This window comes from Glycine max, chromosome 11, assembly GCF_000004515.6.
Source record: "Glycine max cultivar Williams 82 chromosome 11, Glycine_max_v4.0, whole genome shotgun sequence".
Taxonomy (NCBI): domain Eukaryota; kingdom Viridiplantae; phylum Streptophyta; class Magnoliopsida; order Fabales; family Fabaceae; genus Glycine; species Glycine max.
Window position 1 is genome coordinate 9,152,882 of NC_038247.2, and position 27,961 is coordinate 9,180,842.

General features: G+C 31.9%; 4 protein-coding genes and 1 non-coding gene across 8 annotated transcripts; 2 read left to right on the top strand and 3 right to left on the bottom strand.

The window, feature by feature from the left end:
- The first annotated feature begins 1,741 nt into the window (after positions 1 to 1,741).
- On the top strand, positions 1,742 to 6,065 carry LOC100803270 (dolichyl-diphosphooligosaccharide--protein glycosyltransferase 48 kDa subunit). The gene is made up of 13 exons (XM_041006702.1): positions 1,742 to 2,074; positions 2,269 to 2,405; positions 2,705 to 2,830; positions 3,067 to 3,120; positions 3,225 to 3,338; positions 3,740 to 3,795; positions 3,886 to 3,927; positions 4,113 to 4,188; positions 4,312 to 4,383; positions 4,482 to 4,607; positions 4,696 to 4,800; positions 5,270 to 5,353; positions 5,878 to 6,065. Exons 1-13 carry the CDS (start codon positions 1,813 to 1,815, stop codon positions 5,923 to 5,925), a joined length of 1,302 nt encoding a protein of 433 aa, XP_040862636.1. The 5' UTR covers positions 1,742 to 1,812; the 3' UTR covers positions 5,926 to 6,065.
- A 2,310-nt stretch (positions 6,066 to 8,375) lies between these two features.
- On the bottom strand, positions 8,376 to 8,516 carry LOC112998424 (small nucleolar RNA snoR83). The gene has a single exon (XR_003263525.1). It is a non-coding gene; the product is annotated as a small nucleolar RNA snoR83 (small nucleolar RNA).
- Positions 8,517 to 9,974: 1,458 nt separating this feature from the next.
- On the bottom strand, positions 9,975 to 10,684 carry LOC100527769 (uncharacterized). The gene has a single exon (NM_001250188.3). The coding sequence runs from the start codon at positions 10,644 to 10,646 to the stop codon at positions 10,332 to 10,334; it is 315 nt and encodes a 104-aa protein (NP_001237117.1). The 5' UTR covers positions 10,647 to 10,684; the 3' UTR covers positions 9,975 to 10,331.
- An 8,679-nt stretch (positions 10,685 to 19,363) lies between these two features.
- LOC100804335 (UPF0496 protein At4g34320) lies at positions 19,364 to 21,293 on the top strand. Its single transcript, XM_003537847.5, has 2 exons — positions 19,364 to 19,673; positions 19,938 to 21,293. The coding sequence occupies exon 2, from the start codon at positions 19,958 to 19,960 to the stop codon at positions 21,080 to 21,082; it is 1,125 nt and encodes a 374-aa protein (XP_003537895.1). The 5' UTR covers positions 19,364 to 19,673; positions 19,938 to 19,957; the 3' UTR covers positions 21,083 to 21,293.
- Positions 21,294 to 23,629: 2,336 nt separating this feature from the next.
- LOC100804865 (probable 1-acyl-sn-glycerol-3-phosphate acyltransferase 5) lies at positions 23,630 to 27,754 on the bottom strand. 4 transcript variants are annotated; one of them, XM_006590839.4, is made up of 5 exons: positions 27,504 to 27,754; positions 26,206 to 26,350; positions 25,527 to 26,124; positions 24,681 to 24,811; positions 23,653 to 24,282 (listed from the first exon to the last, which is right to left on the bottom strand). In XM_006590839.4, exons 3-5 carry the CDS (start codon positions 26,096 to 26,098, stop codon positions 23,858 to 23,860), a joined length of 1,128 nt encoding a protein of 375 aa, XP_006590902.1. In that variant the 5' UTR covers positions 26,099 to 26,124; positions 26,206 to 26,350; positions 27,504 to 27,754; the 3' UTR covers positions 23,653 to 23,857. The 4 variants fall into 4 exon arrangements, with proteins under 4 accessions (XP_006590901.1, XP_006590902.1, XP_040862637.1 ...); XM_003537848.5 differs by having other exon boundaries at positions 23,659 to 24,282; positions 25,527 to 26,079; positions 27,504 to 27,753; XM_006590838.4 differs by having other exon boundaries at positions 23,630 to 24,282; positions 25,527 to 26,350.
- Positions 27,755 to 27,961: the final 207 nt, after the last annotated feature.

A 27,961-nucleotide genomic window follows, 5' to 3' on the forward strand; every position in this document is an offset into this window, starting at 1 on the left:
TTTGATATTTAATATATTTATAACTAGTATTTTAATTCATGCAAATATACCAAGTAAATATTTTTTTTATATATAATCATCTAATCATATAAAATAAAAATTACTTTATTATATGACTTAAATCAATACAAAATAACATTTAATTTGATTTAAATATTATTATTATTATTATTTTAAATTAAATATGATTTAATTTAAATCTGAAGGTAATGACATACTCATAATACTCTTAAACAACATACTCATAATAATAATTTAAAATTTAAAAATATAAATCTTTTATAAAAAAATCAATTCTACCCTCATAAGTTGTGTGTGAGCATCACTATGTAATGAGACTATATAAAGATATAAATAGTGAGTTAATTGAGAGAGTGGTGAGAGTAAGAGTCTTATAATATAGGAGTAGATTAAATTGAGCACTAAAAAAAATAATATATATATATATATATATATATATATATATATATAGAGAGAGAGAGAGAGAGAGAGAGAGAGAGAGTTAATTGAGCATTCAAATTTATGATACAGGGAGTAGATTAAATTTAATTAAAATATTTTTTTTACCAAACTTTAATTAAAGTATAGGTAAATATTTTTTCATTATCATCTACTCACAAATTATTATTAGTTAACTTTTTTAATAATCAAATTTCTTTAAAAGTTATATATCAGGTGGTTTCTTATTTGTTGATAATACAAGGAAATTAAATTCTTTTTGACGAAGTTTAACATAAAAATGTTTTTTACTTTAAAACTTTAGCTTTTTTTTAAAATATGTACGAATAATTTAATCAAAATATATAAGGATTGAAATAATTTTAAAAAATAAGTAAATAAATTATTAGGTCAATCCATTGCAACCAACTTACATAAAAATGGCAAAATGGGTCAATATTGCCACACCCATCCCATGGTTCACCCGCCAAAAACTGGGGGTTGACTCGCTTTCTAGCAAGGTGGGTTGAAAATTTTTACATACCTTGATTTGAAATTTGTTGATACCTTGCCAAAAAAGAAGATAGAAAGTGAGTTGGGGGATCATGTTTACTAAATAATAATTTAAAAACATTAAAAAAATCTAAACATCCATACAAGCATTATTTATCATGTGAAACATTTATAAAATTAAGACAAAATAAAAAATTGAAAAATATTAATATAAATAAAACTAATTATTTTTTTTAAAAAAAAATAAAAGGTTGGCAATTGATCACTCAACCCATTCTCTTGATGAGTTAGGCAGGGGGGAAAACTGGGTTGGTAGGTTTAAATAATCAACCTATTTCGAAAAAAAAAAGGATTAATCAAGTTGGTACGTCTAACCCATTTTATCACACCTAAATTCACAGGGCCAAGATTTTTTATGAGATTTATTTAACTAGGCTAAATTAAGATTGTACTAAAAAAAATCAAAATTCAATGATGGTGATTACGAGGGTGATAGCGATAATAATATTAATAGTTTCATAAGATATATTTATAATTGTGTTTTAATTTCTATTATCTATTATTTTTAATTCTGATTTAATAATTGTTATTAATTATTCTAAGTTGAATCTCCCACCAACATCATAATACCCAATGTTTTTTAAGAGGTGAAAATAACAAGTGAAAGATTGAGAATAGCAGCCCACGCTGACTGGACTCTGAATTGGGGCGTAGCAGCCCATGTCCATAACAGAAATGGGAAAAATTTGAGAATTTTGACAATTAAGGGTTCAAAATGGCAATTTATGAAAGTTGGAGCTAGAAGAAGACTTGGCGAAACTCTTGTATTGACTCACAGTAGAGAGAGTGTTGGTACGAAAAATGTCGAAGCTGATCTTCGTGTTCCTTTCGCTCATTCCTCTTCTCTGCACCTCCTTCTCCCCAGAGAGACCCTCAGATCGACGCGTCCTCGTTTTGCTCGATGACTTCGCCATCAAATCCTCTCATTCTCTCTTCTTCAACTCCCTCAAATCTCGCGGCTTCGATCTCCAATTCCACCTCGCAGACGACCCCAAAATTGCGCTCCAGAGATACGGCCAGTACCTCTACGACGCCCTAATTCTCTTTTCCCCCACCATTGAACGTGAGTTTTCCACTTCTCACCCCCCCCCCCATTGATATGTTTTTTCTTTTTCTTTTTTTTTCCTGAAAACTATGGAGATCTTGATTTGTGTTAAGTGTTTCACAAATGGGTCTCGAGGATTTGCGATTTCTGTTCTGTCTGTGTTTCAAAGTTGTTATTTTTAGCTAGCTAAGATGATGTTGCGAGAGGTGCAGGTTTTGGAGGATCCATTGACGCGGCTGCAATTTTGGATTTTGTTGATTCGGGTCATGATTTGATCGTTGCTGCTGATAGCAATGCATCTGATTTAATCAGGGAAATCGCCACCGAGTGTGGAGTGGACTTTGATGAGGTGCTTACAATCTATTTGATTTTATTAACTGAATTGTTTTTTGTGCATGTTTTTCTTCTAGTGAGGTTGAGAATTGACATTTCTCAGTTATGTGTCTATACTATGGTGCTTTAATTTGGTTAGTTGTTGTTATTTGTATGTTATTTGGCAATTTCAAGTACCACTTTACCCCAAAATGGCCAACCCGGTGGGAGAGGATTAGTTGGGTGCCAAATAAGAAGCCCCAGATACCTCTAGTTAAACCAATTTTTTTTGGCAATTTCAAGTCAACCTTTGCTTTTGTGTTTTTAATGTTTTAGGATCCTGCTGCTGTGGTTGTGGATCATTCAGGATATGCAGTCTCGGCTACTGAAGGAGATCATACATTGATTGCTAGTGATGATTTTATCAAGTCTGACGTGATATTGGGAAGCAAAAAAATTGAGGCGAGTGCATTGTTAATTTGTTAATAACTGCAGTATCCACAATGAGTGTTCGAGGCGTTAACATTATTCTTACCATGTCATACTTTGTACTAATGTTTGAGTCCATGAAGTTGTTTGTGTTTTTTCCTTTTCCATTTTTGTCTTTTGTTTTCAACGTGGAAGACTTGTATGTTACTGGCAAATGCTTCTTCTACACTGTAGTATTATTTTCTGATTTTTCTTGTTACCTGGGACAGGCTCCTGTACTTTTCCAGGGGATTGGGCATTCACTAAATCCTACCAATAGCCTGGTAATATTTCTTTATCGAAGTTCACATTTTGTCATTGGCCTTATTGTATTTATAAGTTTTTGTTGGTTTGGTTACACTTTTTTCTTTTGTATGCTTCAATCCAGGTGTTGAAAGTTCTCTCTGCATCTCCTTCAGCCTTTTCTGCTAACCCAAAATCTAAATTGACAAGTCCTCCATCACTCACTGGAACTTCGATCTCATTAGTTTCAGTTATACAGGTATGACATTATTTCATCGTCCAATTTTGTATGTGTGTATATTTTTTGCTGTTCTCATCTGTTCATTTCTGGTTGTCTTTGAGCATGCCCTAGTTCTTATGCTTTTGAAATATGCAAGCCAGGCTTGATTCTCAACCTTTTTCTTATTCCTTTTGAAGTTATCTGTTATGGTGTTACCTTTATGGAATAGTATAATTTATAGCAGTTGTACACAATATGTATGTATTTGTTTCAGAATATCTGGTGTTAGTGTTAAGTATAATGAATACAATCACCTGTTTCATAAAACATTTGTTAAATACGTTTTACTGTTCATTGCATGCTTTTATGATTTTTGTAGAGTTTAACTATGAACCTATGTAGTAATTCATCACTTATTATATCCTTTTTCTTCTTGGCAGGCAAGAAATAATGCCCGGATATTGATCTCTGGCTCCTTGAGTTTGTTCAGCAACCGGTATGAAAGGCTCACATGTAGGGTTTTGTGGTACTTACTAATATGTAAGCTCTGAAGCTCATTTTTCCACAAATTTGGATTTTTCTGCAGATTTTTCACGTCAGGTGTGCAGAAGGCTGGGAGTCCAACTAAGTGAGTAAAGCATTAAGCCTTTCTCTCTTAATATTGCAATTATACACTTTCTATCAGCTATGTTGCATAAATACTTTCATTATGTTCAACTTAGTGGTCATATGTCTTTCCCCCCTAGAATTTGAATTCTAGTGAAATAGTTTCTGCAAAGAAATGTTTGGTAATTTATTTTTTTGAAATAACAGACACGAGAAGTCTGGTAATGAGCAGTTCTTGAATGAACTTAGCAAATGGATTTTCCATGAAAGAGGTCACCTCAAGGTAGGAAAAAAAATTCTTCAGTCAATTTTACTGTCATTGTTCATTTATTTGATATTTGACATCGTCATTTAGCATCATTACTGTTAATTAATAGATCTTTTCGCTTCATGTTTTGATATTAAGGCGGTGCATGTGCAACACCACAAAGTTGGGGAAGCTAATGAACCAGCCATCTATAGGATCAATGATAATTTGGTAATTCAAATATTGTTCAAATGCTGATATTTGTCATGTTTGCTTTAATTGATACATTACTTTTGGTTGTGGCTCACTTGTCCAATCTTGTTATAAAGGAATACTCTGTTGAAGTTTATGAGTGGTCTGGGACAACATGGGAACCTTATGTAGCTGATGATGTTCAAGTGCAATTTTACATGATGAGCCCCTATGTCTTGAAGACTTTATCAACTGACGGCAAGGTGCTTTTGAATTTCCTATTGGCCATACTATTTATTTCTTCTCTAATAAACACTTCCCCAAAATTCACTGGATTATATTTTCTCTCAGGGCCATTATTTCACATCATTTAAGGTTCCAGATGTCTATGGGGTTTTCCAATTCAAAGTTGAGTACGAAAAACTTGGATATACAAGCTTATCTTTATCAAAGCAGGTAATTGCTGGTCCTCTCTCTCTCTCTCTCTCTCTCTCTATATATATATATATATATATATATATATATGTATATGTATATGTATATGTATGTGTATGTATGTATATATTTAAGAGTCATTCTACCCAAACACCCTTTTCTTCATTAGATTTACCTTCATGTCTTAGCTGGGTCACACTGAAACTTTTCTGCATGCATCCATATATAATATAACGGCTTTACAGTTTACACACACACTAAGACCTGCATCTTTATGGGTTTAGAATTTCCTCTTTGCAATGATTATCTATTTAAATGTTTTATGGTACCTAACTTATCCTAGCATACTGTTAAAGCAGTCATATTTCAAACTTAAAAGCCAATATTTGGTTACCTGTAGTTGTGAAGCTTCTCACTTTGTTAATACGTTATAATAATAAGCAAAATATTGTAAACAGTATTCATGAATAGTGTTGAACTTTCCATGTAGATTCCTGTTCGTCCCTTTAGACACAATGAATATGAAAGATTTATACCAGCAGCTTATCCCTATTATGGAGCAGCATTTTCAATGGTAAGGATCTCTCCCATTCTCATTTGGTTGAGTTAATCCACAAATTTGAGTATGATCTTGATTTTTGTCTCTGGATAAACCTGTTTGTGCATTCCAAATGTTTTTGTTTACCTATGACTGTACCACATTTTGGAAAACTAGTTCACCAAGCAGCTAAATTCAATTTTGTGTGCTAACTTTGAGGTGGCTTGCTGTTCTAATTCACCTAATAAATTTCTGACCAATCTAAAGGTCATGTATTCGAAAATTCTCAAAAGAGAGAAAAGGGAGTGCACTTTTTTCTGCTAATAACCGATCTGCTTTTAACTGTTGAGATGCAAAACATACGGGTAGCCCTTTCTTCTTTTAAAGTCCCTTTTTCCTTGCATGGAATGGAAGTTAATGTTATTAGGCTATTGTGTCTTGTAGTTTTTTGGCTGTGAAGTTGTAATTAGATCCATGTATGTTCTGTTCTGTCACTGAATGGATCTTCTTAAGAGTTCTCATTGGCTTTTTGGTAATATAACCTTTTGATTGTGATGCAGATGGCAGGCTTCTTCATCTTCACCGCAGTTCATCTATACAGCAAGTAGATGTAAACCTTTGCTTTAAAATACTGTAGTCTGTAGTACGGGGTTTTGGACTTATTTTGAGATAAAAAATTTTGATTAGGCAATGATATTAACTGATGTTTCTAATTTATTATAGATGCATTACTTTTCTCCCCGCGTCAGTTGGCCTTACGATTTAAAGTACTATTGTTTTACGGTAAGCATCATAGCTTAGCATTTCATGGTGCTGGTGATATTTAACTACAAGATTGGCCTATTTGTCTAACGGTATTTTTTCTCAAATTTAAGAAATATTGGATAAATGTTTTTACAAGTGTTTATTAAAAAATAAGAAAGAAAAATTAATTGAATTTCTCATAAATTAAAATTAACTTATCCATTTAACTTTTATTGAAGTTTTTTTTATTAAACATTTTTAAAGCCAAGGTGTATAGCTGGTTTTCTCATATTTAGGGAAAACAATTATCGAACCAAACTTATACTATTGTAATTAGATGTTTGTGTATATATTCTTTTATTAAGGATTAATCATACTTGCCATTGTATATATGAGTCTAGACTTGAGTAAATACTGTATGATTTATTAGATGTTGGATTGATTTTATCAATGTAGTTTATTGTTTATAAATTAGATTAAAAGTATTCACAAGTGCAATGTTTTCAAGGTTTTTTTTAATCACCAACTCAATAAATTTTTACCCTAATTTATAAATTATGGCAAAGGTGAAAGTAAAGTTGGGTTGAGCAAAATGAATATCTCCTTTTTGCAAAACCTGATAAATATGACCTAAGATTGAGGGTAGCATGTTAGGTTCAGCTGAGAGAAGCCCAAATACAAGTTAAAAAATAAAATGCTTACTTATGTATTTTATCACCTAATTGTCATTATTTGGTTATTTTTACAACCCAAGGTTTTCTCCCAATTTTACAACTCAAGTTTTTTTGTTTTTATCAAAGTACCCATTTTGTTTTCTATTGGGTTTTTAAATTTCTGAACTATTGAGAAGTAAAATATTTCACTAGTTAATTGAGTTCAAATATAAAAAAAAAATACAAAATAGATATGCATTTCAGGGTTCTATTATATTTCTATTATAGTAATGTAATGTATTTTATGTATAAAAAAATTGAATTATATCTCTATATTAGTATTTTGAGAAAATCAAGAGAATAAAATAAAATAGGAAATTGATTCGTATTTTAATATATTTTACCATTCAAGTTTTTTTCCCCTCATTTTACCATTATTTTAAAAACAAAATACACCATTTTATTTTTCTTTAACTTTATTTAGTGATATGTTATCATCGGTAAAATACTCAAATTAAAACTTGAATGTAAAATTCACAAAACGATGGAAATTGGGTCATAAAATATGCAATTGAACCAAAATAAAATCGTATAAGTCTCTCTAATTTGGTTTTCAATTGTAAACTGAATTGTCTCAATTTTTTTCTTAAATTAAGTTTGAAGAAGGGAAAAAAAGTTGTTTTTCAAGGTAAAATTCATTTGAACTTTAATCTAAAGTAAACATGCATATCATTTGAACTCAATTTAGATGTATTATACATAAAAAGAAGCGGAGGTAATATATTTTTTTAAACAGTTTAAAAACTGCCTTGGGCTGATTGAACAGGAGCAATGTCCAATAGTAGGGTTTAGTGTCTCACTTCTTTTTGCTAGTTTTCGTTTGCCACTTAAGTTCAATTAGCCAAAAGATGCACTGGTTAAATAAATAAACATTTCTCTAAAAAAAATCAATGCACATTTCAATAAATGCTACAACCATACTTTCTAGCACTCAATTCAGACAATTTTTTACTTTTTTCTATTAGGTGAAATTTGGGTCCTACTAAATGTCTCGTTCTTCATTTTAGTCACTTTTATATTAGGTGAAATTTGACTGCTACTGAATATCTTGGTCTTGTACTCCTATTCTCCTTTTGATAAAATATCAATTTTAAACTTTTTGTTACAACATTTTTAAACTGACATTCAAATAAATTAAAGATATAAGGAAAAGGTTGTTAAAAAGAAAATATAACAAAGAGTTCATGCAAGTACAACAGGACATAGGGATTTTTATTGAAAAGTTTTGTTCGAAAGCACAACGATAGACGATGAAAAATGAACCATCTCTAATAAAACCCCATTAAACTCGAAAGCTAGTTTTTTTTTTGTAAAAAGAATCGTGATCGAGCCTCTGATCCTCTTATGTAACTGGGTAAAACGTTACTTATTTGTAAGACACATACGATTCAACAAAAAATGCGATTTCGCAAACCTTATTTGAACCTCAAGCCTCATGGTATTTAATAACCGATAGGCTTAGACCTTTGATGTTGAGGTGGTTGTGTTAAAATATTTTACCAACCTTAGGATTAAGATAATGAAAAATAGAAAGAAATAGGCGACATAATGAGATGAAATGAAATGAAATGAAATTTTTGTATGTGAAATACTTTAGTCGAAAATGTGTGGTAAAGTTACTAGTAAACGCCTTGATATAACAATCAGAAATAGGCATTTATCAGCGAAACTTCCAGCATTCAATTTCGGCCTCCCATGAATCAGCATAAGCACTTAACATTACGTTCAAGCTAATCTGGGATTATGAAGGCCGATACAAAAATCAAAAGTTAATAACAATTTGGAAAAGAAAAAACATGTAAAAACAATTGAAAAAGACACTCTCTGTAGCCGCTACCTAGTGCAAAACAGCAATTCAGCGAGTTACAAATGAGAACAAGATTAGGGTTTAGCTGCGACTACGGCATCTCCCGATAGGTATATATAACATCGTCCTGCCGAACCCATAAATATTGGGCCCAAGAAAGTCAAACATGAAGAGGAAGCCCAACCCTAAAATATTAAGTTTGGTTAAAAATAAAGCATGACTAATAATATATTTATTTTTGTTTATTTAAAATATAAAGACAAAGAGAGAGAAAATTAATTTTTAAAAATAAAATTTAAAATATTTTATTCTTTTTCTTTATTTTTTTTTTCTGTTTTGCTTCATTTTTTATTCATTTCAATACTTACTATTGTATTTGACTATTATTTGGTCCTTGAACTTTCTAGTATTCTCACGTTTTCACCCAACTTATTACATTTTTAATTGGAACTCCAAGGCTGGTGATGTTAGTTAAAATATTGATGTTTGTCACCTAACGGCTTCAAATAAAAAGACTATTTTTTATTTATTTATTAATTACATAATTTTTAGAATTATTTTCAATTGAATATTGTTTTTATATATGTATAGTATTTTTGTACAAAATATACTTATTATAATTAGTTTGAAAATTAATGTGAAATTTATTCTCCAACATTTCTTCTCAAGTCCAATTATGATTTATCTTCAGTATTTTACTTGAAATTACGCTTTAATTAAGTTTAGGTTTCAAAACAAAGTTTTTAAAATTAGACGAGTCATTAAGCCGAGAAAAGTACTTCATCAGAGATCTTGCTTTCATTCATTAAATCAATTTGTACACTTCATTTATTTTCTTAGATAAAAGTATGAGAAAATAAACTTTTCTATTGAATAACTTTATTTATCTAAAAATTATCTTAATATTTTAGTTCACAACTCCTGCCTCTTTAGTTAAAATAAATATAAGTATGAATTTACTTTTTTATGTTTTTTTCTCGTCTGAAAATTATCCTTAGACGCTCGAGTGTAAGCATCCAAAGAGAAAAAGAAAAGAAAATAAATGATTGATGATACAAAGTGACATAAGTAAAAGATAATTTTTTTAAAAGATATTGATAAATGAAGTGTTAACATTGTTAGGTTGTCCAATAATTAATTAAACTTGACACTATTTATGTCTTTTCCTTTATTGGTCACTTTGGACAAATCCACTAAATATATTCTTTTATTTTTTTTGTTTGGAGTTATAACACCCATAATATGGCTAGTAGAATTTTTTATTTTTTATTTTTGCCTCAGATTCCAAAGCATCTTACTTCAAGCTTCAACCCATGTTTTGAATTTTGATCCATTATATTTTAAAAAATAGCAATTAATAATGCATAAGAACTTAGACACTCACAAGCTGATATAAGGATCTGGTTAAAGTTGCTTTCCATTAAAATGAAAGGAGCTTTCCAAGAAAAGAAATTGACAAGAACATTGATTCACAACAAACCAAAATTAAAGATGTACGTACGTAACAGGAATATTAGCCAAAACTAAAGTAGAGAAACAAACAAATCACACTATTACAAGTTACAACAACAACAACAAACAAAAACAAGCACGCCACGATCCATTACATTAGCAACAAGCACGTTGGAAAATAAGAAACATAAACAGCAGGGGCACAAGCTAGAAAATTAACAATGGCAATCAACGAGAGTACATAGTTAATTAAGTGCCCTTGTGTAGTTTATATTGATTAGTGCCCCCTCTAATGAATCTAGCAGTGGAAAGAGTCGACAACCTTGCACTTAACAGGGAGTTCCATGCACTTGTTGGGATCAACACCATACATAGAGAGAAGGCCCGAATCCTTGAAGCGGCAGAAGCATTTAAGATCAGCCTTGGCAATGGCTGAGCAACAAGCAGTGGAGGGATCAGCAGGATAGTCCCCACTCACACTCGGCTTGCATGCCGCCAACCCATCGCTGGGCATGCGACAAAACGAGTATTGGCCATTGGCCATCCCAATCATGGCCATGCCCAACACCATCCCCACAATCATAACCTTCTTATTGTATCCCTCCATTATCATAATATATTGATATCTCTTATTCACTCTTCCACTAGATTGCAATGAGAGTGGGACTATAGGCTTATATATAGACTTAGTTAGTCTTTGGTTTTAGGTCGCACTTCATAATTAATTTTAGATAATTTTTCACACGTTTTGAATTTTATATTGAAGAAAATATCATAATTATTATTTTTGAGCTAAAATAATTTTAAGTAATTTTTTATCACTTTAAAATCAATTATAATCAAAATTATTCAAACATAAATTATATTATTTCAAAATCAATTTTAACCAATTAACGTTGATTCAAACAAAGAAAGGTGGGTTATAGAGATCCCGTGACATTGTGTGTGCTGGCTGGTTGGCAATACAATGGGACCAATATATCACGGGCAAGTGTTTGGTGATTTAAGGGGAATAATTGGATGTTTGTAGTGCTCTGGTCTCTAGGAGGTTTTGCTTGTTTTAATGTATAATAATATGTGCAATGGTTGCATGTGAAGTGTGGATGGAATTAGATTCCCACGGAGGGAAGCTTCAAGTGGAAACGAGAGGACATGGTGAGTGAAACTGTACATGTAATACTACAAACTATATTATCACTAGAGGGGGAACAGTAATGAAAGAGTGAGGTTACTGAAAATTTGGAAGACGCCTATGCTCGAGACGAAACAAGAAAAGAAAGAGTAAGATAACGTTGCACATAAATTAAACTTTGATATTACTTTTTTTACAATACTATTTATTCTGTACCATAAGAAGCTAGCTAGCTACAAGACTGGGAAAGGATGGAGACTCAACCTTCATCTCTAGACCCTGATCAATAATTTTAATATACTGTATAGCAGAACCCATTATGAGCATGCTTGTCATTAAAAAAACACTGAAAGTTATTAATTCTTTAGTGAATGGGATATTATTTGTGTTATGTATTATTCCAGCTTATGTTTTGTTATTTCAGTGTATGTTGTGTTATGTATTATTAAAACATGTTTATAATATTTTTAAAAATATTCTACTGTATAAAATATACATAGTTGGTGTAAAATATTTTTCCGCATACATCTAAATGATCTAATAGTAAGGTTGTATCATTTTCTCACAACAAATCTATTCATTTATAAATATGATATAGTGAGATAATGAATTTCTTATATATTTGTGTAAAAATATTTTACACACAAGCGGATGTGTAAAGTGAGAATTGAAGAGCATTTGTATTAGAGGAAAGAGAAATAAATTTAATATATATATATATATATATATATATATATATATATATATATATATATATTATATGAAGAAATTAAACACAATATTAAGAGAATTATAATACTTATATATATTTTGTTCAATCAACTGAATTAGATTTTTTTAATAATTTAGATTATATAATCATGAATAATTATGACTTAAATTTATTTAATGATTACATGATGATGAAAAAATAATTACATAACCACTTAAAAAAATTATAACGTGGCTTTATTTTTTAATCTTAATATTTCATTATTTATCTAATACTTAATCATGATTATCTCACTCTCATAATAAAAGTCCTTTCACTTTATATGCTCCCATATAACCGTACTGTCCATATATATACATTTAACTCAAAAAAAAAATCTCTAGCAGGGTTTAGGCTGTACTGTTTAAAGGCTGCTTGCGAGAAGTCACAAGTTTGTTTTACCTAGTGTCCTATTCATTTTTTTACTGCATAAGAGTCCTATACATTTAAAAAGCGTTAAAACTCAATACCAATTATCATTCATCAAAGTAGTCAAATAATAAAGTACATACTCAACTTGTACAAATAATATAGAAATAGTCAGACTTAATTGGTAATGTTATATACAGAACATAAATTGTGAGCGTATAAATTTAATTTAATTTCCGTAATGAACTCTACCTTTCACATTATGTTATCCACTCTTACTTATAAGGTTTTTAATGAATTTTCCTCTAAACATCAAAAATAATGAAAAGAATATATAATTAACCATGATTTAAAATTATCGAGAAATCAACAATATCAAGTAATCAGACAATATCAAAATTGCATTAATAAAATAAAAAAGAACAGATGACATGTACTGACATGTGTATATATTAAAATCCTAGTTGCGGTCTTATTTGTTATTTCTCTGCACTTCTTGTGCTTAATATAAATACCTTTTGCTGAGAAAAAAAGAAAAAAGAACAGACGTCATGTAATTTAAATTGACCCACCAACCTTACAATTGTTTATTCATGTTATGAATGGGAGCCTAACTTACATATAGGTAAGCAAACTAAGCCAATGAATTTATTCTGCTTTCGTAGCCGTAGTTAGAATGATAATTGTTTTTGTATTATGAATGGACCACCCACGTTACGTTACACTACCAAAGTAAAACGTCACGAGCTTATGTTGACGTGGCCACATACAATTCAATCTCAATTCTCAACCATCAACATCCATATTGACAAGATCAAGCCTATTTATGAGTTTATGATATTAGTGACACTGATTTCAAATCTTCGAACATAATTTAAAAAAAATAAAATAAGGATATATTTTAATTTTATCTCTAAAATATACTACGTATCAGATAAGCTTCATAACTTCTTTGATTGATTAAAAGAATAGTGGCAATAAAATTAAAATTTATAATATCTATAAACTATACAAATCCGTCACTCCTATGCAAGTGCAATCACCAACGATTTAAATGTGGAACAGGCAAAATGGAAAGGCTTGATAGATATGATGTCCAAGAATTGACAGCTTGGTATAATAATAGACATATATAGATTTCACTTACGTGACAATTAAAAATGGAGCAGAAATTAGTTAAAACAAAAAGGGAAGAAGTCCAAAACGAAAAGAATCAAGAGTATTCGATTAGATAAATTGGGTCAATTTGTCGATGGCATCTTCATCTACTTCATCGGATATGATCAAAATAAGGTTAGGAAAGTGAAGTTAATTATATATGAGAGCGTGTCATGGGAGATCGATATAAAGAGAAGAATCACAAGTTGTGAACGGGGGAATAATATTATGCATGGCTTCAAAGTCTTTAGCCTTATTACACATATTTTTCTATCTTCTAAGCTTAGATACAAAGCACCTTGCTTGGTTGACATATTTCAAAACTTTAGGTCATAAGCCAACAGAATTAGCCAAGGTGACCAAGAAAACCATCCAATCCAATCACTATGTATGTGATGTGGCGGGAGCAATAAATCACGTGAAAGAAGAGCCAGTTCAGTAGCGTGCATGGAATCTATTTTATATTTTCAAAGTTCAAATCGTGGGTGGTAAAAGTGAAAACCACACCAACAAATAAGATATATCACATTTAATAAATAATTGAATTTCTTAAGTACAGTTACACAGAAATTCAATTTGCTAATTATAGATATGAAAAAGATTTTTTTAGGAGAGATAAAACACACTTCCCTGATTTCATGACTTTTTATTAGAGAATACCTTGCTTTTAAAAAAATAAGTGGAAACCACTAAGTTGCCAACATGTGTCACTCAGTGGTTACGTGTCAGCAGGAAGAGAGATCACAGATTTTTTTTATTAAAATAAAATGCACAAGTAGGTGGGTGCATGCGGACATGATGACCTGTTTACATACAAACATGGCTTGCCCATTTTGTTTTGATAAAACTTCGATCTCTTATTTTTCCACGACCCATACACGAGCACACTAATCTTAATCTCCTACCCTTCTTAAGCATAATTCAATTACTCTTATTGCATTTAGAATGAATAAAATCAAACCGCATATTATTTTTATTTGATTGGAATGACTTAATTTTTGTCCAAAAATTAAATTAAACCACTCCTAATTATAATAGTGATAATAATAGTAGCAAAAATAGTTGTAACAATAGTAGTGGTAACCAGATCAGACAACAACTTTGTGGCAATGATAATAGTGAAATAAAGAAGATCTACAATGTAAGGTAAGGATGAAAGGGAAAAAAATTCTCCATCTTATCTCAATCGTTCTTAAATTTACTCTTTCTTTGAGTTAACTAGTAGTTTTATAAATTTACTCTTTCTTTGAGTAACTTTGTGAAGGATAAGCTTATCTAGTAGCATTATGAATTAACTAAACATTAAATATATGATCATTTTTCTTATCTATTTAGTTTTGTTCTCGCAACCAAAGGGACCCTAAAGCTGATGCAGTTTTCTAATTTTAGAAATTACTTTAATGATTATTTATGTATCGTATTGTAAGTTACAACTTAATTTGTATTTGGTTTTTCATTAGGAAGAATCTAAGGTACGGTTATCGGAAAACAACTCATTATTACTTTTGCGTTTAATTGGCAAGAAATTCCTGCAAAAAAAAAAAAAAAACCAAACACATTATTAGAATTAGAAGTTTATTTATATAAACACGTATGCCAAAATGGTGGCAACACATATGTAACAGGCGGCGCTGCTTCAAGTTATAACGTTTCGGGAGCAACAAACAGGTAGGTTTATATATGTGTATACTCTTCTACATGCAGAACTTTAAAGCTATGTTCTTCTTAATTATAATAATTTTGTTTCTAGTTAATTCAAAATTATTCAGGTTTCTCCCGCAAGCCCTAGGAAAGCTTGTTTAGAAACTTCGCAATGAAATTTTGAAATGAGAATATTCTTACGGGAGACTTACAAGTATAAGTCAACTCAATTCTAACAAAAAAATAAAATTGTTCCAAGCATCAACTTCTTCCACAAGGTTAGAGGTTGCCTGTCAGAACATTCAAGTGTATATGTCCTGTCTAACCCTAGAGTTTTATGCAAATCGTCACGGAATGGTATTTTAATAATTACTACAAAAGGGATATATGTTAGATAAAATAGATTAGTTAATCTATTTCACAAAAAAATAATGTATCTATAGCACAGTTTCATTTTATAATCTCTCGGGTGCTAATGAAACTATTTTAGTAAAATTTAACTGTCTCAATTCTTGGCCGATATGTATTCTTCGTTATCCTTAGGCTGATAGATAAGGTTGTTAAGGGAGATAATTTGTATTATTTTCAAGCAATCAATTCAATCATCGATCTCAAAATACATAACTTGATCGATTTGTCTAGAAAGCTTGGTTGAACTAAATCGATTCATCGAATTAGGAGAGTGCACAAGTCCCTTACAACATCTTATTTTTCGTAAAATAAATTAAAAATAATTTTATTTATAAATAAATAAAGTTTTAGAAAAATAATAAAATTTTTGTAATTAAATAAATAAGGAGAAATAATTTATTAATTAAAATAATGATTTTAAGATAAATAAAATAAATATATGTTCTTAGAAAATGAAAATAATATTTTATTTATTCATTTGATAGAAAGTAAAATAAAATTCTTTTTTATAAAATAATAAAATAAAGAAAAATAGAATAAATAATAAGCTGAGAGTACCCCAATTAAAAATAGAGACATATTAAATCAGTTCTTACATTTACTATAAGTCTTTGCGCTCTGCCTTCTCTCAAATTTGTTTTCTCTTTTTCATTTTCCAAAATCCTCTCTTGCATACATTCAAACATGTCCAGTAAAATTATAATCTCAGACTCGTTAACTGTTGGATCATCGTGACATTTGAACACCCAGTTCGGAACTCATTTTTGCACATCTTTATCATTGAGATTTGCGAAATAATGTCCGCATTAATATAAATGTCCCTCACACGGAGCTCTATTTTTCTCGCATATACCGAAACTTGTCCCAATAAAAAATATGATCTTGGACTTGTTAATCCTTGCATCATCGTGAAATTTGAAAACATATTTTGAAACTCATCTTTGCACATAGCCGTCGTTGAGATTTGTGAAATAATATCTGTGGCAAGAGAAATATCCCTAGCACAAAGAGAGTGAAATGAATGTTTCAATCTCTTCTCCTTCTCTTTAATGCTTGGAAATCCTAACAAAACAACAAGAGGAAAAGCTTAAGGAATCTTATAGAACTGCCATAGATCCAGCTATCATTGTCGAACTACACACGTGAGCCCACTTAAAGGTAAATGATGATTTTTTTATAATTGGGATTAGAATGAACATGTGTAGGAATCCATAAAAGATCAAATTGTAATTTATTTTGGAACGTTTACTATATTGTGATTCTTACTTTATGATTAAAATTACGAGATTGTTGTGTTTGACAGGCCAATTGATGCCCTAATGCAAATTGGCTGATAAAATTGAATGCTTTTGGTATTTTTATGTTTTTAACCTATGATCTTGATTCCTTTGATTTTGACATAATTATGTGAAATTGTTTTAGGGATTTAATTATATGAACATAACATATTAATATTATTATTATGTGACATGTATATAATGTATGACATGTATATAATGGAAGTGTGATGAACTATGTGTAAGTGACAAGTTGAGTATGTGTTAAATTGTGAGATCATATGTTTATATTGAGATGTTGTGTGCATTGAGTTGTGAGTTATGAACAGTACAATCACACGACTATAAGACCCTTTAAGGACGACAAGTTAATACGCGACAAATATTGTGATGGGAACCATTGTGAGAATCCAACGAGTTTAATCACTTTGAGACGCGACGAGTTAAAATTATTTTGAGAACAATTGAAGGGTCCGTGTATTTTGTACAATTCATAGATAGAATCTGCGTGCTAAAATGTTTTATAAGTTGGACTGAATCAAGAGGGAGAGGCTCTAACGGACTCTTCAGAGTGTAGACCTAAGGGGTAAATACACTCGGTTTGAATGTTCCTTGAAGTCTATGCTGATCCCATATGGTTGGAGCGTTCTCGCAAAACAGAGTGACCCTGGTTGGTCTCCCTATGATTTTACCTAGTGAGAGTGACTTGACTTACCATTGTGTGGTTTGTCTTGTCGTGTACTCTTAGGTGCCTGACGAGGTTTTTCACTAACATGGTACCATATTGCATATAGAATTGAGTCTTAGTATATTTGTTACATAACGCTTGTGTATTTATCGATATTGATTGGTTGAGTGATATTGTGTTTTGATCCTTGAGAGCATGAGTGATGTGAAAATGTGTGAGACGTGTAGTGTTGAGATGTGATGTTATGCATAAGTGGTGGATTGACATGAGCTATGTTAAAGTAAGTTGTATTTCATTTATATGATATGTATATCTATGTTGTCATGTTTCTCTCTATTAGTTAGGAATGTAATAACTCATTCTTTGTGTGTTGTTTGTATTTAGATCCTATGATGATATCAAACTTTGTGTTCATGCGAGTAGATGATTAGGTGGATGACTATGGAAAACCTCATATTAGAAAATGCTGGAATATAATGCTCTGATAGGATATGACATTTGAACATGGGTTTTTGTATTATTTGTTTAATATTATGAACATGTTATTTTATGTTATTCCATTGCTTAACTTGTTTCCTTTTATAAAAAAATTGGATTGCCTTGTTTTAGGTCAAAAATGTTTTCATACCCTTATTTAATAGGTTTTTAATTTGGTGGTCAACGCGAATGTGAACCTTTTACCCATGTGAGCTCCTTTATATTTATCGAATAAAGTCATTTTAATTAATTTCATATTTTCATATAAAATATTATATAAATATGTATGTCGAAGTCTCTAGGGTGTCACACCCCTCAGTCTTAAGTTAACACTTAAAGAAGAAACTAAAGACTTTAATTTATCATTTGACCTAGAGATCGAAATCCGACCTAGGAGGGTGCATGTTGATTGAAATTTGAGCTAAGCGAGTATAAAAATTAAATATTTTCAATACTGATTCTCAATTAAAATTTAAAATATTGCATCTAATTTTGTCATTTTTTTCCTATTCGGACATAATAAATGAAAAGCAACCATGTTTTCACCTAAATTTCTCCTAAGCTAAGAAAAATTAAAGATAAAAATAAAATAAATAAAAAATCATTATAAATAAAGTAGTATGACAAGAACAATTTATTTTGTACTATAAAATTTGATAACATTTTTATTCTAATCAACAGTTAAAGATCAATAAATGTTTCATTAACATCCAACACTTTTTATTCTCTCTCTTCTCTTATTACAAACTTCAAACACTTCTTTAATATTTTTTTTATTGCTCTTTTCTTGTTATGTCACATTATCAACCACATCAATTATTTATATTTCTTTTATTTTTTCTCTCTCAAGATCTAAAAAAATGTCTTAGAATCATTTTCTTATCTAAGTTATTCTCCTCTCTTTATTAAGTAAAGGTTAAAGTGGGAAAAAATATAACTATAATAAATAAAGTGGGAAAAAAATTAAATATAACTATAATAAATAATATAACAAAATATATAGAAAAAAAAGAAGTAATGATAATATATGTTAATAAAATGTTTGAAATGAAGGATCTTGACGTGTCACTTCTCTATTTCAAGCGAAATATGAAGCGAAAAGGGTTCACTTTCGGTGATTTTGGCCAACAATTATGGCAGCACACCGTGTTTTCAGGTGCCCTTTGGAAACTTGTTCAACAAATAACCCACATTCCCACCTTAGTTTGTTGTTCAGTAAACATGTATATGTGTAGTGTGTCGTTAACGACTCCCATTAAGCTGAAGCTTGTGCTTCTTATTCTCGAGCTTAGTTAGGTTGCTTCTAGCTCCTTCTCTCGTGGCCAATCCTTGTTGCTTTGCGCGTTAAAATTACTGTGTAGTGTAAACGGGAAGAGGGAGACACAAAATACATAAGAGAGTAGTTTCAAGAGAGAGAAAGAGAGAATTGCATCATTTCATTTTCATTGCTTGTGGCGTTTTCCATCTTTTAACACACCTCATTTTTCTCATGCGTGCAAGCCATTCTCAAATCTCAAAACCCACCCACATTTCTTGGTTCTTAACCGCTTTAATTGCCTTTAAGATTCTGCATTCCCTCTCCCACCTCAACTTATTTGTCTTCATCATCATCATCTATCTATCTATCTCCCTTTCCTTCTCTCCCAAAGCTAAACACTAAATCAAAAACCATCCTTTAGCTCCATCGCTTTTCGTTGTCCTTATCCCGGCTTTCTTGTCTTCAATCGCTTTCAAAGGTTTGAACTTTTCCAAAAATCTCCATCTGGGTCTGTTTCATTTCGCTTATACTCGTCTTATAGTCTTTTTGGGGTGACTGGAATGATATTTATGTTTCTGTTGTGTGCAATTCTTTAGAGATAGCAGTTCTTTAAAATCATAGTTCTCTTATTATGTTAAAATTGCACCGAAAATAGTCAATTGGGTTATCATAATATCATTCACTTGATTTCATGGGTAAGGAATAAATCAGAGTTCTGACTGTTTTTGGTTATTATTATTAGATCATTTGAATTGAAGCAAAATGGGGAGTCATATGAGCAAGAAGATCCCTGAAACTTCTTCTATTGGCCTCAGCACCGAATTGCACTACAAAACTGAGTTGAGTTCCTATGAGGCTGCTTGCAAGCTTGATTCTGATTTGCAGTCCTTTGACACCACGCTTCAAGCTAGAACAAATCAGGTTATCAACACTCTTGCTGTTGGTGTTGAAGTTCGAGCCCTTTCATTTGATTCTCTGAAGCAAATCACAGAATGCCTTTTGGAGATGAACCAGGAAGTTGTCAAGGTAATCTTGGACTGCAAGAAAGACATATGGAAGAGCCAGGAACTGTTTGAACTGGTTGAGGAATACTTTGAGAATAGTCTGAAAACTTTGGACTTCTGCACTGCATTGGAGAAGTGCCTAAAACGCGCTCGCGACAGTCAGTTGCTTATTCATGTGGCTCTTCAACAGTTTGAGGAAGAATCATCAGGATCAGGAGGAGACAACCGCTACCCGAGGACATTGCAAGAATTTAAGAACTTCAAGGCCGCTGGTGATCCTTTCACTGAGGAATTCTTCCAGATATTTCAGTCTGTTTACAAGCACCAGATATTCATGCTTGAAAAGTTGCAGCTTAGGAAGAACAAGCTTGATAAGAAGCTCAAATACATCCATTCCTGGAGGAAGGTTTCGAGTATGATCTTTGTGGCGACTTTTGCTGCAGTCTTAATCTGCTCAGTTGTAGCAGCTGCTATCGCAGCCCCACCTGTTGCTGCTGCGATAGCTGCTGCTACGTCGATCCCAATTGGATCCATGGGAAAATGGATTGACTCCCTCTGGAGGAACTATGAAAATGCATTGAAGGGGCAAAAGGAAGTGATTAGCTCAATGCAGGCTGGAACATATGTTGCCATAAAGGACTTAGACAACATTAGGGTTCTCATTGATAGGCTTGAAATTGAGATTGAGTCTCTATTGCATAATGTGGATTTTGCCATTGAGGAAGAAGCTGTGAAAGTTGCAATAGAGGAGATCAAGAAGAAGCTTGGAGTGTTTATGAAGAATGTTGAAGATTTGGCAGTTCAAGCTGATATGTGTAGCCGTGACATTAGGAGGGCAAGGACTGTGGTCCTGCAGAGAATCATAAAGCATCCCCACAATTGAAAGCAATCTCATGTCTAATCTGCCAGTAACTGTTTGAAGGAGAATACATATTTTCCTTGTGTATCTAATGGAATTTCTTGATTCATAGGTACATGTGTTGAAGATAATAACCGGGCATATTTGATATGTCTTGACACTGGCAGCAAATTTTTTTATTCTTTTCATACAATAGTGTATTAATGTATATGTTTCTTTTTTCTTCTTTTTATGATCTCATTTGGTTTTTAGTTCGTTGAGGTGAGACTAATTTGTGAGTCTTTAATTTATATATCTTGAAATACAGTGAGAAATCAATTAGAAAACCGAGATAATATCTACGTTACTTTAGAGGTTGATAGTACTCCAACCAACGTTGAGTTGTAAACGAACAAAGTACTTGCATCCTAAAGTTTGATCATTGATGTGAGCTGCACCAAACCTGTACTTTATCGAATCAATTTTTTTTTCTCAAAGAGCTTGTTCACCGAGGTTATCACTTCATTAATTATCTGCATGATATACTCGGTACATGCAATATATAGTTAAGTTAATATAAAATATCTGAATTTAATTCTTTTAAAATTTGCTTTCACTTTAGAGTGAAAAGAAAATTATGGCCCATTATTCATTTAATCTTTTTTTTTTAAAAAAAATTGATATATATATATATATATATATATATATATATATGTGTGTGTGTGCAATATCAATTTTTTTTATAAATTTATTCTTTAACTTTCTTTTACTTTAAATTCTTTTTTTTACATTTAAAAAATGAATTCTCTCAAAGTTAAATCCAAAAATATTTATTGAGAGATATACAAAAGAATATACAAATTATCTTTTTAAATAGTTGAGATTATTATATGATTCAAGGCTAAGTGATCAATCTTGTCGTGATATATAATCACATTTTCTTTATAAGTAACAATTCATATCCAAATCAGTATTTAAATCTTTAATTATTTGATTAAGAAACATAAATCGTTATCATTATCATTTACTTATGATAACCATTGGTGGTAATTTAAAAAGAATAGTTAATAACATATCTATCTAAAAAAAACATAGCATGAAAAAATTGTTTGGAACCACATTTTCGGAATCATTTATTAATTTTTCCTAAAATGAATTGATTATTGGCAAAGTGGGTAAACTTTGACCCTAAGGAACTCTTGAAACGTGAAAGGGCCAACAAATCTAGAATTAGAGGCGGTATCTTATAAGTTATGACTTCCTTCCCTTCCCGTGCGAAAAACATAACAAGTTGGAAGTAACACGTAAGTCGGTGGAGCATTAGGATTATAAAAATTGAAAATGGAAGACAAATTTGGTGTGCATCGTTTTAATCACGAAAAAGATAATGTCACGTTTCACTCTGGTCCTTTATTATTATTATTAATGATCATTTCCATTCACTATCCAGAATTCCCTTCAATACATACATACATATATTCGTCCACAGAAAATAAATTTGAGCGTGCATTTACGAAGATATTACAATTGTTCAATCAAAAACTGTCAATGTTACGCCGACAACGTTAGAAATGTTCAATATCAGCTTAAGAGATGGATCCTTTGTATAACTAAGTTGATCGCAGCATGATCCTCCTAGCTCTTTGTGCTTTGAATGGGGTGTGGATACTCGTGAGGACTATGATATCGATGATCAAGTCAATGCGTGCTGAATCCATCCATAGGACTATTAGTTATAAGAATGGGCTATTGGATGGGATTAGAAAACTTATACCATGCAACGTAGTCACAGTGTAGTGATGTACTACATTACCCACCGACCTAAACAATTTTTTTTTCAGAAAATAAACTGACGATCTATCATGTGTTTAAATTAGTTCATGTCACCGATATTACATCAGTCTGAATATAACTTTATTCTTATCCCTCCAATAAGGTTTCAAGTTAAAATCTAATAGATGAAAAACACATGATTAAGAAATATCCATTAAAGGTAACCAATCATATTTTCAAGTGAAGATTAATTATCAATGGAATTGGTGAATACTTTACATTTATAACATGATAAAAAAAAATAGTTTGTGTTGAGCAGATGTAGAGAGAGTGCTGACTGTTCTGCTTAATTTCATTTGGAATATGATATGATAATTAACCGCCTTTGCAGGGGGGAGACTATATGTGTAATCTTAACCTCAAACTCAGGATTGGCATGATTCACAAATCATAACATCCGATAAAGCACTCTCCAACACCAGGCTCAGGGAAGGAGTTTTCAAATTGAATTACTAGGCCGAGAGTTTGATGACCCTTCTTTGGGATCATGATCTTTTCACTCAGGTCATTCCTTTGCAAGGAGCACACACGTGTACCCACAGAATGAGAAGAAACATAAATCTATTATACCATCTACAAAATTTAGCATGCTCGTAGATGCACCATTGATTGCTTACTATTTAGTTACTACTTCGCATATTTTCAATCACACAACCAGCTATATTTATATTATTATTGCTTTGGTACGCAAAAGAGCTCACCGAATGGTGCCAAAATTGTGACGAGTTTACTAATATATTAGGAATCAGATAAAAAAAAAAAGAGTTAGTATCCGAAAACATAAATAGAACTGCAAAGTTGCAAATAATATTGCAGCAATGAGCAAAAAAGCAATGAGCCAAAATGTGGTTGTCCACCATTTTATCAAATAAATCGGGACACCCTTTAAACGAGATATAATTGCATGTATACTACAACAGTCGGGACAACCCTTTTATCAAGTCCAATACTTATATACTTTAACAGTCAGACAACTGACAGTGCCTTCTACCTTGCTATCACCTTCAAAAAGCTAAGAATGGGCTGCGGCCGAGTATTGAAATATGTGGCCGGAACCAAATAAGCACAGACTAGAGACACATAAAGTTTAAACCAGAATGAGGAAAAACAGTAGTACATCGTTGTACCTGTCACTGTAACAATTGTCATACAATTTAAAATGCTCTTAACAGCAGAGAGGTCCCTTTCTGCTGCTTGATCCGGAAACTGACCTTGAGTTTGAAAATTGGAAAGTAACTGATCCTTCGTCTGGAATCTATTTATCAACCACATGGACATTTCCTCTTCAGATACCGGGATACTATCAAGGGGAAAGCGGCAGATATGAATATGAACTTCAGAAGGATCCACCCCAAAGACATTATCTAAAAAAGATGGGCAGCGGTATTTGTAGCCAATGGTCACATCATAAACTGACAATGAAAAGTTGAATGAATCTTAGTGGCAGAATAATATGATTTATTTATGATCGTTAAACTTCCAACCTTCGATTAATTTGATATCATTGCAAATAACAAACTATATGTCATCTTATCCAAAAGGAAAAAAAAAAAAAAAAACTCCCTACAAGGCAATTCAAGATCTTCAGGTAGCCTGTACACAAGTATTTTTCCTTGACAAATGCTAAATGATATTAGATAGATGAAAATGCTGCAGATTTTCCCATCAATCATATCAAAAGAAAAGGACTAAGTGGATGATTCACAATTATTGGATGAGTATAAGGACTAACTATGAATAACTCTAATGTCACATACTTTACCAATGATTATATAATACAAGCAGATAAAATACAGACAAATAGGACAACCTGCAGCGAGAGAGCTCCTCAATTCTTGCAAGCAGGCACAGAAGCCCTTTGTCTTTGGAAGTAAAACATTTTTCAGAACTGGTAACCCATGTTCGGCGGCATATTTTTTACTCCGAAGGCACTTTTGCTCACTGCAAGAAGAAAAAGATAGGTGGCAATAAATTTTTAACAGAATACACATACAAACAGAATTACATATGCTACATCAACTCAAACATGGGATGAAGACCATTCAGTTTCAAAGTCACCATTTGAAGGTTGGTGACAACATATTTTTCCTACTAATAATTTTGGCTTAAATATGTTTTTGTTCTTCATAATATAACACTTTTTTGTTCTTATGAAATTATTTTTTTTCAAAATGGTCCTTGTAAAATTCTTTTTTAGTTTTGGTCCTTGTTAGTCCTTGTAATATATCTAATTTTTAAGTTTAGTCCCTATAATATTTTGTTCACTTTGAATTAGTTCCTTAGAAAATATTTGATAGGACCAAAAACAAATTATATATTACAAGGACAAAAACGAACAAATTGATATATTACAAGGACTAAAACAAAGTAACAAAGATCAAAACAAAAAATAATTTTACAAGGACCATTTTGAAAAAAATATTTTATAAGGACCAAAACCAAAAAAGCAGTATATTACAAGAACTAAAAACATATTAAAGCCAATAATTTTTTTATGGATGTTTCAAGAGAAAATCGCATGATTCACAAATAGAAGAACCTAAGTTTTTCTTCCAGCATCATGATGATCATAAGCAAAAATATGTAATAATGCATTGAAGTTTTATTTGATGAATACCTTAATGGTAGTAAACAGAAAAGGTATCAAGTGGCTTACGTGAAATCAGTGCCTTCTGGGAAAAGTGCAAGCCAGAGAGGATCTTGTGGATCCTTGAATGTTGAAAGCATATAGCGCATGATTGACTCATCAGCCTCCCACTTTCTTTCCACTGGGATGAACTCTAGTATGTGAAATGCCCAACCAAAAACTGGAAGTCTCATCAAGCTACTCTTAAGTATATATTTTATGTATCCAAGGCATCCCTTCCGCAAGGCAAGGTCCCATAAATACATCCAATCAACCTCAGTTCTATGATTTGCGATCAATAAGATCCGTTCTCTAGAAGGAACAATATCTCCAGAAAACACAACTTTAGTCTTGTTGATCTTTTCAAATAGAAAAGGCCACAAGGCTAGCCAAGCACCAAAGAAAAAGGAAGTTGCTCTCCTGCTGTAAATGACGCTAAAAAGTCGCATTATAACAGCACTGATAAAACCAAAGAACACTAACATTATAAATGCTGTTGAAAGAAGCACTAGTAGACACACCAGACCCCTTAAAATTCTCCATGGTGCTAGAGCTTGATACTTTGCTCCAAAGCAAGAACTTACTGGTTTAAGAACAGCCATAAGCAACTATCAAAAACAATCGCAGGCTACAAAAGAAAAAAGAATAAGTGCACTGCCTCTTCAATGAATTGCCTCCTCAATAAGCCTGGATTAGCAAAACTGGATACCTTCATAAAAGAATTACTCTGGCCACCAGGTTTCTTGTAGTGATGCAGACAAAAAACAGCAGGACTCTGCCAGCTGTTTTGTCCTTGTAGTTGATGACCCAATAAGAGAATGATTTTTGACAGTTTTGGCACAAAATGAACGTACCTGGGAGAAAGTTGAGGAGGATATCATATCTTTACCTCGAAGGATATCAAGTATCATGAAACATAAACGTGGAGAATAAAAGAAGTTTAAAGAAAAAAGAAAAATAAAAAGACTAGGCATGTATAATAGGAGGATTTATCAGTACATTATAAATGACAGGGTATCATTGCTTATAAGGCTACACCTCGATAACTTGACAACGAAAGGATCAACGAGTAAATAAATAGTAATCTTAAGAAAAATCAACCTTTCCACTAATACAACGTATGAGGGAAGGCTATGCAATGAATAGGAAGGACGCCAAAGTAAACTTTTCCAGCTGGGTTAAAATAATTCAATTGTTTGACAATACTATAGGAAAGAAAATCAAAGCATCCAGCATGTGTGATGTTGAAGAGTAGCAACGAGATAAGTTCCTTATGATGCAAAAGGGGATTTGCTGTGTGGAGAAGAACCAAACAGCTTTTCTATCACAATAATAACACCACTGTTTAGATAGGTCAAAGGAGGGGGAGTGTGAGAGCATGAGAGGAACATTTGTTCTAATATCCTGAAGACATGATGCACTAAAATCGGGATATCACCACCAACTAAGACACAAAACTCCTATCCAAAATTTATGACTAGACGGTATCTTTCCTTGTCATTTATTTCTTTTGATCCTTACCACAAGGGATCGTGAAAGTCCCTATGTAAGTCAAGTCAAATTCCAACCAAATAAAGACACAATCTACTCTCAATCTCAACATAAAGGTAACATCAGATAGGGAACAAAATCATAAACATGCTTAAAACAGATAAAAAGTTATGCATTCAACATCCTAGCAACACATAACATTGTGATACCAAGTGTGATCACAAAAAAAAAAAAACATGATCACTTGGAACACTGTTGACAACCTTTGTGCACAAAACAAAACCACATTATGCAAAAAAAGGGTCTTTTCTTCTTCTTTTTTGCCATTTAGAAAACAAGGGACAAAAGGGTGAAGCCCCAGATAAAGGGGCAACCCATAGTTATGCAAGCTCGGATCTTTAGCACGAAAAGGTTTATATAGTTTTAGAAAAGAGCACTAATCTGTTGCAACGTTGGAAAACAACAAAAGCACGTTTAGCCATGCGAGAGTGATGCAATGAGGTTGAGCATCCTCACCTTTGTTCAAGCTTGTGGCATTTTTGTCAGCCCCAGAGAGACATTGAGATGTAGAAAAACACAATGGAGTCGGTGGTTGTACCTTGTTTGGTTGAACAGTTAGATTAGATAGGTAGGAGTTATACGTAAGGTCTAGAATAGATTGTGGGCAGTGTTCTGCAATAATAGTACCCTCTTCTACTCTCAACTGGTGATGTTTCAAGCTGAACAAAAATAAAGCACATGTTTGTGAATGAAAAAAGCTTCAAAATGTGTGAAACTACGAAGGTTGCCACCTGCTTTTACCGTACGGTTTTTTGAATTTCAAAGAAGTTTCCTTTTTTCCAAGACGCTTTTAATTAAACTCGGTACGGTTTTAAACTTTTAATAATACAAAAGAGTTCTTTTTTTTTTGGTTAATTAAACTGGCAATGCATTTAACGTGGAAAAGAGCAAAAGTGGCCCCTGAATGATGTGAT